Here is a 14,660-nt window from a genome sequence, read left to right as displayed (position 1 = left end):
GTGTCTCCCACTGTATAAGAATGTAAAGATAAATTGCCTACTATATGATCAGAATATAGCTGTCTCTTTGTCTTTTGATAATCTCTCAAGTTTCATTTTCCTCAAATGCTTTTTATTTTCCTCTCTTAGCTTGGACCCAACTGTTATCTTTCATATCTTTTGAATAGGTAATAGATTTCTCACTGAATTAACAGCTGTGATAAAATTTTGATACTGTGAAAAAAGATGTTTAGAGGAGACAAATTAGAAAAATAAGATATCTAGAAAAATAAGATATCTACATTTATAGGCACATGATCTTTTAGTCCTTCACTAAACAATAAGTACATTATTTAGATCAATATCTAAAGTGTTATAATTATGTGAATATCCGATAGAAGAATCATTTTCAATACTTCAACTTTTCGTGATTTTTTTTTTTGTAATATACTAGAATTGTTTTTGAAGGTTGATATTTTAAACATTGATGATTGACAAGGTGAAGAGAGATAGAATTTATTTTTATTTTTTAATAATTTTTATTTCATATTTAATTCTTTTTTAAAATGAAAAAAGAAAAAGGATAGTAAGTCATCAACCTTTTTATGAACCGTGTTGGGCCTTGTGGGACACAACCTGCATGTGTCTATTGTGTGGTACACATGTCACTATATGATATTCTTGCTGTCAGTGATACTCATGGTGCAGTCTCACTCATGTTAAGGAATCCCTTAGAAGTCAGACCCAACATTATGATATAAGAAATGACTTAGCAGCAGATGGAAAACAAATGGGTCCAATATACCTCAGACAAGTTTTTGAATTTTGATCAATTATCAAGTATATGGACCCTTTGTTTCCTAGACGTTATGAACCTGACTTGCCAATTGACAATTATTCCCTTCAAATATAAACAGCTCATCTACCAATAGGAAAACTTATAGGAAAAATCTTCTACTTCTAGGTAAGAGCATCTCCAATGGTGTAACCCATTTTTGGGTTTTTTATGGGTCCCACTAGCCACATCATCTTAAAATAATTTTTATAATTTTTATTTTAATTGTATAATTCTAAAAAGTTATTAGGCCCACAATTTTACCTCATAAACTAATTTGATTGGGTACCACAATTTTTTCATAGTTGCATTGCAATGCAATGGTACTATGATGTGGCATGTCTAGGTGGAGAACTCAAAAGAAAATACCACCATTGAAGATGCTCTAAGAGCCAACACAAATTTTAAGGTACAACACTTCATCTGATGACATAAATACAAAATCAAGAAAGGTAAAAAGCACAAATGCCCCAAACAAATTCAACTGCAAGATTCATAAGGGTTTTACATTAATAACCACTCAAAACAAGACACTTTGTTGAAAGTACTTTTACACCTTCAACTTGTATAGAACAAAAAACCCTAAATAGCAAGGAAAAAGCCACCAAAGCCTAAATATTTGGCATGATCATCAATCAAGTGAGTGTAGTATTTTTTGGCCAAGTAATTGACCAAAAAAAGTGAAATCAATGGTGGCTGCAATTGCCACACACCACAGCACAACCATACTAGGAAACAATAAAAGCTTGTTAGACTCAAAAAATTTGGTTTCATAATGAAAGACAAGTCCCTAGCTAAAAAGACCTATCCACTCACTAACTGTACAATGCGACCCACCGAGGACAAACCATAATTTCGTTGAATATAGTCATACCATCATTATTCGAAGGCTGAAAAGACAGATGGCTAACAACTACCATCCACATACACTCCGTTACCATTGGTAAATACACCGTTTAAGGATCCATTGGTTGATATGTAGCCGTTTCCATTTTGGTGTGCTTTCCGTATTGGCGAGTGTCCATTGTATATTCCATTAGGTATCTTGCTGTGGCTGTGGCCGTGGCCGTTGCTCTGCATTGTAACTGTCCTCTTCGGTTCACAAGCTGCTTCTATTAATCCTGTTTTATCAACAAAATACTTCAAAGGTCATTCCACGGAAAATGAAAAGTTTATTCGATACAAGTATAGCACCCGGTAATTGCATTGACATGACCACGTCGATAAACGATTTCGAATGGACTAAGATGAATGGCGAATATGTAGAGAAAATACCTGAAAAGAGTGGAGAAGGTTTTCCTGGTCTGGACTTGAACTCAGGGTGAAACTGAACGCCAATAAAAAAAGGATGGCTAGGCAGTTCAACTATCTGCACTCGTGAATATAATTACCAAAACTTATTATTATTGTTATTTTCGAATAAATTTTAATATCAATGTCATAGAAGTTTCGTGTATATACATACCTCCATACGACTCCCAGTTTCATCTTTGCCGACAAATGATAGACCAGCGCTCTCTAGCTGAGAAACCATGTCAGGATTAACCTGTAACAACTATTGTTAGTAACTAACTACCGCTGCATCTTTGCTTGCAGAGAAAGTTTCAGCATACAAAAAAACACAATTTACCTCGTATCTATGCCGATGTCGCTCATCAACAGAGCTTACATTACCATATCTATCAAGAAAGCACAAAAAAAAAGATATTATTGTTAAAAAAAGGTACTTTTTTTCTTGAATAATCTGTAACAAATGAGCTCTAAACTAACGAGGTGATAATTCTTACAATTTTGCAGATTTGCAGTCAGCAACTTGGAAGTAAGTTGTCCTTGATCCAAGACGCATAGTTCCCCCCATATGTGTCTTTGAACCCTATCAATGAAACACGTACCACCAATTAAACAAGGTACTCAAAGGAACAATATTATCAACTGGTTCAGGAGTATAAGAGAATATACTTCTGGCATAAATACGACGCACGGGGTCTTGGTTTCAGGATCGAATTCTGTACTAGTAGCGCCATGCAGACCCAGAACAGACTGTGCAAACTCAATAACAGCAATTTGCATCCCCAGGCAAATGCCGAGATACGGAACATTATTTTCTCGGGCATATTTAGCAGCAAGGATTTTCCCTTGCACTCCTCTATCACCAAAACCTCCAGGAACTAGAACTCCGTTAGCACCCTGCAGTGAAGTCCAAGCAAGACCGGTAAATAATGCAACACTAAGAAACCGTTAAAACGGATAAAACAGCATTAGACTAGAAATATTGAAGAAAACACATTCAGTCTGAATAGTATGAAACCTTCAAAAGATTCCATGCAGCTGTATGAGTCTTAGGATCCTGCGGTTACATTAATCATCAGAGAGTTGACATTAAGAAAACAAAACAAAAATAGTTAAGTAATAATTTTTGTTCAACTGCAAGAATTAGTAATCACCTCTCTGTAGGTATCGTCTTCGAGATCCCCGGCTGGAACCCAATCCACAATAAGTTTGCGATTATGAGCAACAGATGCGTGCAAAAGTGCCTACGTGAAAAACAAAGAATTAGCTTATGGTATATTGGAATTCAGTTTTAAAATGTTTTGGACCAGAAAGTTCAATGCACCACTTTTTAATAAATTTCATACAAGAGATGAAAGTTGCAGAAGAATGCATAAAGTGAATGCAAATTATATTATGATGGACCACTATTTTAGGAGAAAAATACCTTCAGAACAGAAAGATATGCATCTGAAAGGCCAGTGTATTTTCCCACCATAGCAATTTTAACCTGTGGGACACGGTACAGTTGTGAGCTCAAACAGTGGTGGACATTTGAAGAACCCGGCATATCCTTTCATATTTAGACGATACATTTGAGATGTTTGAGACTTACAGTTTCATGACATTTGTCATAAGTCTTTGTCCTAACAGTCCACTCCTTCAAATTGGGTTCTGCAGCAATACTGCAATAAAAAGGCTATTAGTTCAACAAAAGAAACTTAAATTAACTGTATAATATAACTACGAACACATTTTCAGAACAACAAATCACAATGGATAGAAATTTTTACTTCAAATCGGGAATCAGAATATATTATGAATCATGGATCAAACCTTATTATGAATTGTAGATACATTACCAATAAAATTATGACATTTAAAAGTTAAAACAAATGACATAGCAAAATTATATGTTGATATATCATATATAAACATCAAAATAATTCAAGATTCAAGTCAAAAATCAAACGAAAAAGTGGCTATCTATACAAAGTGGACAAGAAAAAAGCGGTTGACAACACTTAGTTTAGGTAGTGATTCACTAGAGATTAGAGAATGAGTCAAAATTCATTATATAGGAATTTCAGATGAGAGACATCTCCAAAATAGATACACACTAGAAATTCACATATGTTCATTGAGATACGATCCGCATGTATCATATGATATTAATAACCATGAGAGGGAGTTCTAAACAAATACAAAAAAGAATGAGTTTTGTCAGACGAACCCCGGCAGGTTTAATGCTTTCAGGATCGACTCATGCGCCTTCTGGTCCTATCGTGATACAAAATAAATCCAAAAGAAAAAAAAAAAATCAGAATCTTACACAAATCAAACCACTCAATGAAAAGCATGCAACTCAAGTATTTTCAGGAAAATTTCATTTAATAAAAGCATAAGATAAACTAATAGAACTTCATAAACATAGTTCCAGCATTCGTAAAAGACAACCATAGAGAAGAGTTTCAAAAGACTATAGAATTACTTACTTTCAATAGCAAAGGAATGTGCCAGATGTTTGGAACATCATGGAGAGTAAGTACATTTGATAACTGCAGATACAAAGGTGTTTTAAGATTATGAGTATATTTTTAAGACTTTTTTGAAATAAGTGAAGTCAAAGTGAAAACGTTAATGTCATATTACCGGCACATGACAAAATTGAGCAAGTTTTGCCTTAGTACTGCCGTCAAGTTCCTGGTAAAAAGGATGAGTGAAATATATCGTCAAAACAAGAAACCGTCAGAACAATGAAAAGAGAAATAAGGACAATAGGCATTACCTTTGAACAGCGACAAGCAAGAAGATTAGGGAATAAACCTAATCCTCTAAGTTGACGAACACTGTGCTGAGTTGGCTTCGTTTTCTGCAGATTAAAACTTCATATAAGTGTTTGATCATGCCACTTGTAATATGAATAAAGTTTATTTCTTATTAGAATAATATTGCAAATTGATGACATATTTCACAACATACCTGTTCGCCAACAACGTTGAGAATAGGAACCAAACTAACATGAACCAAACAAAAATTTCCAGGGCCTACAAAGTTTATAAAAAAATGAATTTATTTGCTCAAGTACAGAAAAAACAAAATCGGCTAAAGGTAAATTAGTAAGAGATTTTAGGCGTGACAAGCATTACCTACACGGTATGAAAATTGGCCAAGTGCTTCAATAAAAGGCATAGACTCAATATCCCCTGCATTAAAGAAAAATCATTGTAACCACTTTAGTAAAATAAAGGCTTCACAATGCTATATTACTATTTCCTCTCACTATTTACAAAATAACAGCTTTCTCCAAAGAGTGTTAACTTACCTATAGTTCCACCCAATTCGATGACACAGACATCAGCAGGTCCTTCTTTTCCATCAACCGGTATCTTCGCTACACGCTCTATCCATTCTTGGATGGCATCTGTGATATGCGGAACAACCTACAAATAAAGCAATTACAAATTGAAAACTAAGGCCCTGAAAACCCTTGAAAAATATTTTCAAAGATGAAAAATCAAAATGGTTGACAGACCTGAACAGTCTTTCCAAGATAATCTCCTCTTCTCTCCTTCTCAATAACAGACTAAAAATATTCAAATAGAAATTCAAAAATACATTAGGCATGGCTAGTCAAAAAAAACTATAAGAAATACATGTACAGGTTGTTCATTTGTTCACCTGATAAATTTTTCCAGTAGTGATATTATTGTCGCGAGTCAATTTGATGTCCAAGAAACGTTCATAGTTTCCAAGATCAAGGTCCACCTTCAAAACATATTAAAAAGGAATAAAAATTGCAAGCTAAAAATTCAAGTCAAACCACCTAAGTGAACAAACAAACGATAAATTTGTCTGTACTTCCATGTAAAATGACAAAAATTGAAAAGAGTAAGCAAGAGGGGGAAAACAGCACAAGTAGATTCACAAATATGGCTGATGACATGTCACTATAAATCTCAATATTATGCATCAATTTCCTGAAAATAAACTAGTAATTTTCATTATTAGGATAGGAAAAGATATATCTTTTTACCTCGCCACCATCATCTAAGACATAAACTTCTCCGTGTTCAAAAGGAGACATTGTCCCCGCATCAGTGTTCAGGTAGGGATCTACAAATGAAAAAAATAAATTTTAATTTGAACAAAATTAAAACAAGAATGGGTAGGTACTTAATACTTCACATAAAATAATAACAAAACAGACAAAAAATATTTTGTTTTCTTAAAGGATGGAAGAGAAACACTTGGCGCAAAATAGGAACTACTACTTTTTATCTTAATATAATAGAAAAATACAATTAGAAAGAAACATGACAACAAAAAATCCTTAAAACACGAGAAGTGAACATCAAAGAGAAAAAAAAAAAAACTTAGCAGAAAAAGAGCAAACTAGCCCCTTTGTATATCAAACAAAGAAAACCTCATTTTTGTTCAACTAGAGTTCCAATCAAATCAAACCTCATGTACATCCATTGAGCCAATCAATTAAATGGTGATATCATACATTCATACATACATAAATACATATACAACATACATGTGTGTATCTATGTGATTTACATAGTTACACATAAGCATGATTTTAAATTGCGGTTTGCAACCACAAATGCAGACACAATATAAACGATTTTGAGGTCTCTGAAACCACAACGCAACACAAATTTCAACAACATCGGCCGCAAATTCTCACAATATAAACCATTATGTCCGTGTTTCAATCAAAGAATAAGAAAATACCGATTTTGATAGAAGTAACTCGAAGACCACACGCTTGAAGGAGAAGTCCAATACTGCTAGCAGTGACTCCTTTCCCAAGTCCACTCACAACACCACCAGTCACCAACACATACTTCATATTTCCTTCCTCCTAACTTGGATACTGAACTTGTCCCAATCAAAATGCACAAAGCAAGAACAAAAAAAACACACCAAATATCAGTACTAAGACAAAAACAACACAACCTATGACCATATAGTGTCAATATATACTAAAACCTTACTCCTCCCTTTGTTCTTTCCTCTGATAAAACTAAGAATGATGACAACAACAGTACAAAAAATACACAATGCAAAGTGATTTTGATTCGGATAAGATATATTGGCAGTGACAGACATTACATAGATATCATAAGAGAAAAATAATATAAACAAAATAGAAAAAAATAGAGAAAATAACAAAACTAGAAAAAGGAAGAAACTTTCAACAACCCCACAAGGGAGAGAATAATTAGGAACCTTGTTCACAATGACGGGCTTTACAAAGGCTCTTGCTTTTTCTGGTCTGATAACAACCCTTTTCTGTAACTGGGTTATTCTTATGAGATTCCAAAAGGGTTTCTCTTTATATAGGAAAAATCTTGAGAAAAAAATAATCTTTGTAATGAATGAGGGTTTGGGGAATTTGAAATTGGGATTGGGATTGTTTGTAAGAGAAGGAGAATGAAGATGAAAAGTTAGGTTTTAGGGAAAAGGGTGAAAATTGCACCCTTTCTCTTCTTCTCTTCCTTCTTCTTACAGGCGGCGGGTGAACATGGAAGATTGGCTTCACCTTTCAACTTTAAAAAGAACCAAAATTCATGCCCCAAAATTAAAATAATATTTCAAATTTTTATTTTTATTTTTATTATAAATATTAAGAAATTAAATTAACATAATGTTAATTGCAAATCCTAATTCAAGCCATGAAAAGTCGATATTAGTAGGTTAGACGTTAGAGTTTGAAAGTAGGTATTGATAAGTTAGACATTAATTCTAAGATTCGAATGTCGATAATATTAGATTAGACATTAATACACGATGGAGTGTGTAAGTTTACAATAATTATTTTTAAAAAATAAATAATTTTAATAAACTTTTTTTATCGATGGACAAAGCATCTATAACTACTGAAAATTCAAGCATGCCCAATATTAAGAATCAGAATTTGAACTTTAGTGTTCGCTTTCAACCTAATAGTATCAATTTTTTAATAGTTTAATTAGAATTTGAAAACCGCAAATAGTATTATTGTTAATATATATTAAAAATTAAAAAAAATACAGAATACAGTATCCAGTTTATGGTCCTCTACTAAATTCAATATTAATCATCACTCTACCAACTAACAATTGATAATTGTGTATTGACTTTAAATTCCAGAACACGAGTTGGAATTCGTCACTTAACTACTCCTTCTAACTGTTATTATAAGCAAATATTCTCTTTTTAGGTTCATTGAATAATGAATGTATCTGATTTTTTTATGTAGATCAGATACATTCACTACTCAAAGAACCTAAAAAAAAAATATTTGCTTATAATTCAGGTCGGAGGGAGTATTTGATAAAAAAAATATTAAATGTTATTTTATAGGTTGAAATTGCAAAATACCCTCCACCTTTTATGGTTAGTTTTGTATAGTTTTTGAAATGGTCCTTACAAGGTTAGTTAATGGATTAGGTCAATGAGCAAAATAAAAAAATGTATGTATTCGGTTGAATCAACCGATATCAATATCAATATATTGTTTAAAAGTTCTATTCACGGTTGTTGTGTGTGAAAAAGTGTCCCAAAAGGATGTAACTTTTTTAATCATGATATTGGAGTGAAATTATAATTTGTTTCTGGAAAGCTAATGTTTATTGAAGAATTTGGTAAGCTACTGTTTTTCTAATTGTATTTTTTTAAAAAAAATTCTGGATTTTGTTGAAAAGATCTCAGTCCAATTTTATTCAAATTAGTAAAATGATGAGAAACAATAATAACTCTTTAAATGAATATCATTATTTTGGGTAACTTTAATATAATGTATATATATATATATATATATATATATATATATATATATATATATATATATATATATATATATATATATATATATATGTGTGTGTGTGTGTGTGTGTGTGTGTATATATATATACATATATACACACACACATATATATATATATATATATATATATATATATATATATATATATATATATATATATATATATATATATATATATATATATATATATAAAACACAATTAATATGATGAGAAGCCTCTTCTAACTAATTCTCTATTTTCTGACATTTGCGTCTAAATTCTGCTCCAAAGCTTTTTGAAGAAAAAAGTGATAAAAATTCTGTTATGGTTAATGAATGGCTAAATTGGAAAATAAATAAAAAATTTAATACATATTACTTTAATAAAATATTAGATGAGTTGAACTTCAACATATCAATTTTAAAAATTTAAATAGTACTTACATATATACTTATGTAAATTTTTAGGGCTTAAAAAGTTTTTGAATCTGCCTAGTGATCACTGTTTTGTGCAACGGTACAAAATTTTAGGCACGCATTTTTAAATAACTCTGACTTCATCGTTTTTTCCTGTGAATTTTTGTATGATGGACTTAAACAAAATGGTCATATTCGTTTGTCACTCTTAATTTTATTATGGGACAGACAATTTTTAAAATCACTTTTAATAAAATAGTCAAAATAAAAAAGCATATTCTAACCATCAATATATCACACAATTTATCATATTTTTTATTTTTTACCACCAGAGATATTAGATCTCTTACGAAGAATTTCAAAACTCATGCATATCAATTTTATATCTCTTACATTTGCCTTTATTTATTTTAATTTTTATTATATATTCATAATTTTTCGCATATAGGATGCAATATCAACAAGATTAAATTTTTTTTCTGTTAAAATGAGTTAAATATCAACAAATTTGTAATTTTAAAGGTGTTATAGTTTCTCTGTTTTTAATATAAAATTTTAAAGTAAATGTACAGTAGTCTAGTTAATGAAAACTTTAAAAAAATAAACTATTTTAAGGGTGCAATAATTTATTTGTTTTTCATATGTCATATGATGTTATATATTTGATTTAATTTTTAACTATTTTTTATTTTTATTAGTTACTTTCATTTAAAAAATTAATTATTAATTTATATTTTTAACGTGGAGCTAATTTAAGTGGAAAAAAGTTATAAATAAAAAATCTACAAATTAATATTGTGTACACTGTACTTATTATTTTTAATAGTTATACAAAATTTAAAATAACCTTCATTTAAAAATGGATAAGTTAGTGACTTAACATAATCATCAAATGACAAATAAGTATCATCTTTATTTTATAATGTATGTTAGTTAATTTTTATTAAATAAGAAATTCTAATTTTTTTTTATTAAAATGCCATTCATTCATGATATGTACAAGAAAATTACAAAAAGTAATTAATGTTAAAAAATTGCAATTTTTTTGTGAACAATTAATGAGATAATAAATGAAGATGCCACGTAGTTAGTACGTGTATCTAAGCTGGTCGATTGGTATGTTTCATTTCATTGACTAGGTTAAAAATTGTACACTCTTTGCTGACTGTACTTTTAGCTCAGCAATACTAGGCAAGGAAAAAGAAAGAAAAAATAGCTCAACATATATTAAGTTTTGTGTAATACTATTCATTCACCATTTCTTACCTCAAATATTTACAAGAAAAATTGTTCACCGTATAAATGTGAATAGTATTTTTTAAATAAAATAATTATTTATTAAAAAATTATTTTTATTTTTAAAATTTTTTATAATATAAAATAAAAATTTGTCATTAACCAATTTTATTATTACAATAACCAGAAAAAATATGTTATTAACCACATATTTTATTTATAATTCATTAATTAAGTTTATTACTTCATTAACCAATAAATTATATAATATTAATCACTGACATTAAAATATAAAATATAATAATCAGTTTATAACTTCATTAATCAATTTTATTTGTTATATTTCATAACTTAATATCAAAATTTGGTTAATAGAGTGTAAAGATTAGTTATTATATTTCATATTTTAATGTGAGAATTTGGTTAATATTAACTAATTTATTGATTAATGAAGTAGTAAATTTGGTTAATAAATTATAAGTTAAATATGTGGTTAATAAAATGTATATTTGTGGTTAATGCAATAATAAAATTGGTTAATGACAAATTTATATTTGTGTTATAAAAATAATTTTAAAAATAAAAATATTTTTTATAAATATTATTATTTTATTTTAAAAAACATTATTCATTGTTACCGTATAAATATGGTGAATAATGTTTAGTGTAAGTATTTGATGTAACAAATTGTGTAAGAATAGCATTTCTCTTAAATTTTACATGATTACAACATTTAAGGATGAAGCTTAACATGTTTATTTTAAATTTTTAAGTATGAATCTAACTTCTTCTTTTGTTTTACTTTGAAATGATATGTTAATTTATTTTAAAGTGATTTTCATGTTAGCATTTAAAAAAAATAATAATCCTACAAATATTATCGAGTTATTATAAATTAATAAAATTAGGTTATAAGGCTTAACACAACTTTTATATTTTGTAAAAGAAAAGAATTGTGATCTTCTAAAGAACCTTGACTTTTTGTGATCTTCTAAAATAATATCTTTAAATAGAATAAAAATTGAAGTAAGCTAATGTACTTAAATTGTATAGAAAGATTATAAAATTTTGATTTAGGGAAAAATCTAATACAATATTGATACAAAACTAATATAAAATTAATATAAAATTAAGATAAAATTAATATTTAAAATTTTAATTTTAAATCTTGAACTGGTTTGAGTTTTGGAGAATTAACCATGCAAGTTCATCATGCATCGCCATGACGGAGATCAGCACCACTTTTTCAAGATCATTAGTACTTCAACTACATTCATTTTTAGTTCCTGAATAGAACAGTGGTGTTGCTTGTGAAAATCGACTTCAGATTTCTACGATTTTCATTATTTCAGATCTAATCTCCAATTTAGCAATTTGTAACTTCCTTAGATCATTGAATAAAGAACATTGAGAAGTGAACATGGAAATTTGTCGTAGTCGATCAAATTAATCATCATTTCAGTTATGATTCGTCGGATTCTCAAGTTTCTAATTCCATCGCAAACTCTGCAAAGCAACGAAAGAAAGGATCCTAGATCCAGATCTAGATCTACACCAGAGGTTGAAGGCAATTTTCGCGATAATCATGTTGAAGGTTCACGGTCTATCTTCCGATCTAGTATCGCATATACTTCCCGCCGATAACATGGTATATATCGTGAAGATGTCAAAGATGCGACAAGTTCATAATTAATATCGTCAGAGATGCAATGAGTTCATATTAATGCCAGGTTTATATCTAGTACCTAAGTGCCTCCTATTGGTACCAAAGGATCTCCACGCGGGAAACAAAGATCACCTTAGGCTAAATCCAACAAGTTGGGGTAAAGCTCGTGACATCATTTTTTTATTGCTTATGCTAGTGAAGCAAAAGAGGTTCTTTGAACACGCCGAAGCGAAAGGCACCCTGGACTCTAGTTGCAAGGAGATCTGTCGATAATAATACCATATTCTCGCCCGACATCGTCATTCCATAGGAAAGACTATATAAAAAAAATATCCAAACCCTTTTCGTATATGACATAAAGACAAAGCCTCTAAAGGAGCGTCATCCACATCCGACCATCCACCTGGGTTCAAGGGAAATCAACCATCAGGTTGGATCATCTATAAGCAGATCATTAGCCACATACTAACCGCCTGAGGTAGATATCCATTCAAAAGTAAGATGGAAGTTAGAATGTTGTATTATGGTGATTAAAAAGCACCTCGGTAGAGATCTCACAAAAGTAATTACATGTTCCAAAGGTGTCAACAGTTGTCCTCAAGTTACATCCTTGAAAAAGTCGGTCATCCAATTATACATTGGCGGGCAAATATAAGGTGGGATAATATGACGTCTCGTTTGTTGGTACCTTTCGGTGTAGGGCATGAAGCTCTCTTGTTAACCATAGCCGAGGGTGGTTAAACGTATGAGTGAAGGGCAGTGGAAAGGGTGATGGTAATGAGAAAGGGTGTGGTCCAAGTTAGTTTTATAGGGATCCCAATGGTCGGCGTCACTACACTAGTCAAAAAGTACAAGTGTGCATGTTCCCCCTTTAAGGGCAGTGAGACCCATATGCCTTAGTAGTTTATAACATGATATAGTGGTTAAGACTTGTCCATAATGGTGGGAAGCCCTGTACGCGAGTGTTTTGAGGTAGTTTATGAGTCTTGCTCACGTGACTTAAGAGGCTCTGTTGATGACCGGTGTTGCTTGGGAGCAAGTGTATGGTTACCATCTATCGGGGTGTTAAGAGCTTGGTGTGTGTTGTGCTTTTTAAGGTGTAAAAAATGTGTATGACTTAGGGTATGTCTCTTCTCCCCTTTAGGAGAGATATATTTATAAAGGTCTCTAGGACTTAGGTTTAAAGTCACCCTTAGTAGCGTCAACCAATCCCTTCCTATCAAGGAAATTTATTGACCACCTATATTTTAGGAGTTAGTGAAGACACCTTCTTTCTTGACTTACACGTCAAGTTTACCTCTGGGCGAGTATTTAGATCATCACCCGGGCGACACGACTCTTGGGAGAGGGCGCCATAATTTAGGACTTCCACAAATATAACAATATATATATCGTATTCGGCGATTTGCTTGCTTTTCCCGGGCAATGCCTGGGACCAGCGAAGTCAAGGTTATGTTGTCATAATTTATATTGTCCCCCATCCCTACCCTTGAGGCCTAGCTCGGATCGAGGTGGGTGTCTCTAGACTCTAGCACCTACTCCCTAGACTTGGCTAGATTCTAGTGGGGGTGCTCTAACTATGCAAAGATGCGTTTAATAGGGCTCAAATGCGTGGTGTGCGTTTAAATCGTATCAAAATAGACAAATTATGTTAAGTTTATATCGGACATGCAGTTGGATATGGAATGTCCTTAAGTCGTATCAGAATCACATAGACCACATAAGAGTATATCAGATACACATTAGGGTACAAAATGTGTTTAGGCTGTATCATAATCATAAAAGTGTGTTAAATTTGTATCAAAAACACAATGAGCTCGGACACGCATAAGTCATACCGAAATCGCATAAGTGCATTGAATCCGTATCGGAAACATATTCATACACTTTATTTTTGTTCTTCTATTCTAGACATTCTAGGAGAAAGAGACAAAGAAGCACACAACAAAGAAAGCATATATATATATATATATATATATATATATATATATATATATATATATATATATATATATATATATATATATATATATTAGTATTGAATTGAACTTGTTACAAATAAATATATAAAAACCGATGAGGTAGATAACCTTCATCGGTGACCTCAGAGTGACCGGACGGGGGTTCAAGGTCTTTGGTCGTTTCCTTTCTCCTAGATTTAGATGTTAAGTACACACTCTGTCACATTTCTTTAGTTAGAGGTGTGCCGAGGTGTCTTATATTGTATTTGTTTGTCGGCCTATGTTGGATAATCGGTTTCAGAGACGTGGCAAGATGCATGCCATTGATCTTTTGGGCTCTTCAAATTACTCTGTCCAACATTTTGGCAGGGATCTTCTTAATTTTTGGGGTTTAGATTCCATGACATATTTCTACCTCCAAAGTGGATATTTACCTAAAGCAAATTCGGGTCCGCCGATGGTGACTTTGGCTTTCCTCGGATCCAAAAGTGTGGACGA

General features: G+C 31.4%; 1 protein-coding gene across 2 annotated transcripts; it reads right to left on the bottom strand.

The window, feature by feature from the left end:
• Nucleotides 1–1,271: 1,271 nt before the first annotated feature.
• LOC131642540 (uncharacterized) lies at nucleotides 1,272–7,637 on the bottom strand. 2 transcript variants are annotated; one of them, XM_058912777.1, is made up of 22 exons: nucleotides 7,325–7,637; nucleotides 6,827–6,973; nucleotides 6,120–6,199; nucleotides 5,765–5,851; nucleotides 5,619–5,669; nucleotides 5,409–5,526; nucleotides 5,233–5,289; nucleotides 5,066–5,130; nucleotides 4,872–4,955; nucleotides 4,736–4,786; nucleotides 4,579–4,641; nucleotides 4,317–4,363; nucleotides 3,699–3,768; nucleotides 3,531–3,593; nucleotides 3,259–3,348; nucleotides 3,123–3,161; nucleotides 2,774–3,001; nucleotides 2,602–2,687; nucleotides 2,445–2,493; nucleotides 2,280–2,360; nucleotides 2,090–2,183; nucleotides 1,272–1,935 (listed from the first exon to the last, which is right to left on the bottom strand). In XM_058912777.1, exons 2-22 carry the CDS (start codon nucleotides 6,942–6,944, stop codon nucleotides 1,721–1,723), a joined length of 1,836 nt encoding a protein of 611 aa, XP_058768760.1. In that variant the 5' UTR covers nucleotides 6,945–6,973; nucleotides 7,325–7,637; the 3' UTR covers nucleotides 1,272–1,720. The 2 variants fall into 2 exon arrangements, with proteins under 2 accessions (XP_058768760.1, XP_058768759.1); XM_058912776.1 differs by having other exon boundaries at nucleotides 6,827–6,968.
• Nucleotides 7,638–14,660: the final 7,023 nt, after the last annotated feature.

Source organism: Vicia villosa, unplaced genomic scaffold (genome assembly GCF_029867415.1).
Source record: "Vicia villosa cultivar HV-30 ecotype Madison, WI unplaced genomic scaffold, Vvil1.0 ctg.005243F_1_1, whole genome shotgun sequence".
Taxonomy (NCBI): Eukaryota; Viridiplantae; Streptophyta; class Magnoliopsida; order Fabales; family Fabaceae; genus Vicia; species Vicia villosa.
This window is presented reverse-complemented; position numbering and strand designations above follow the sequence as displayed.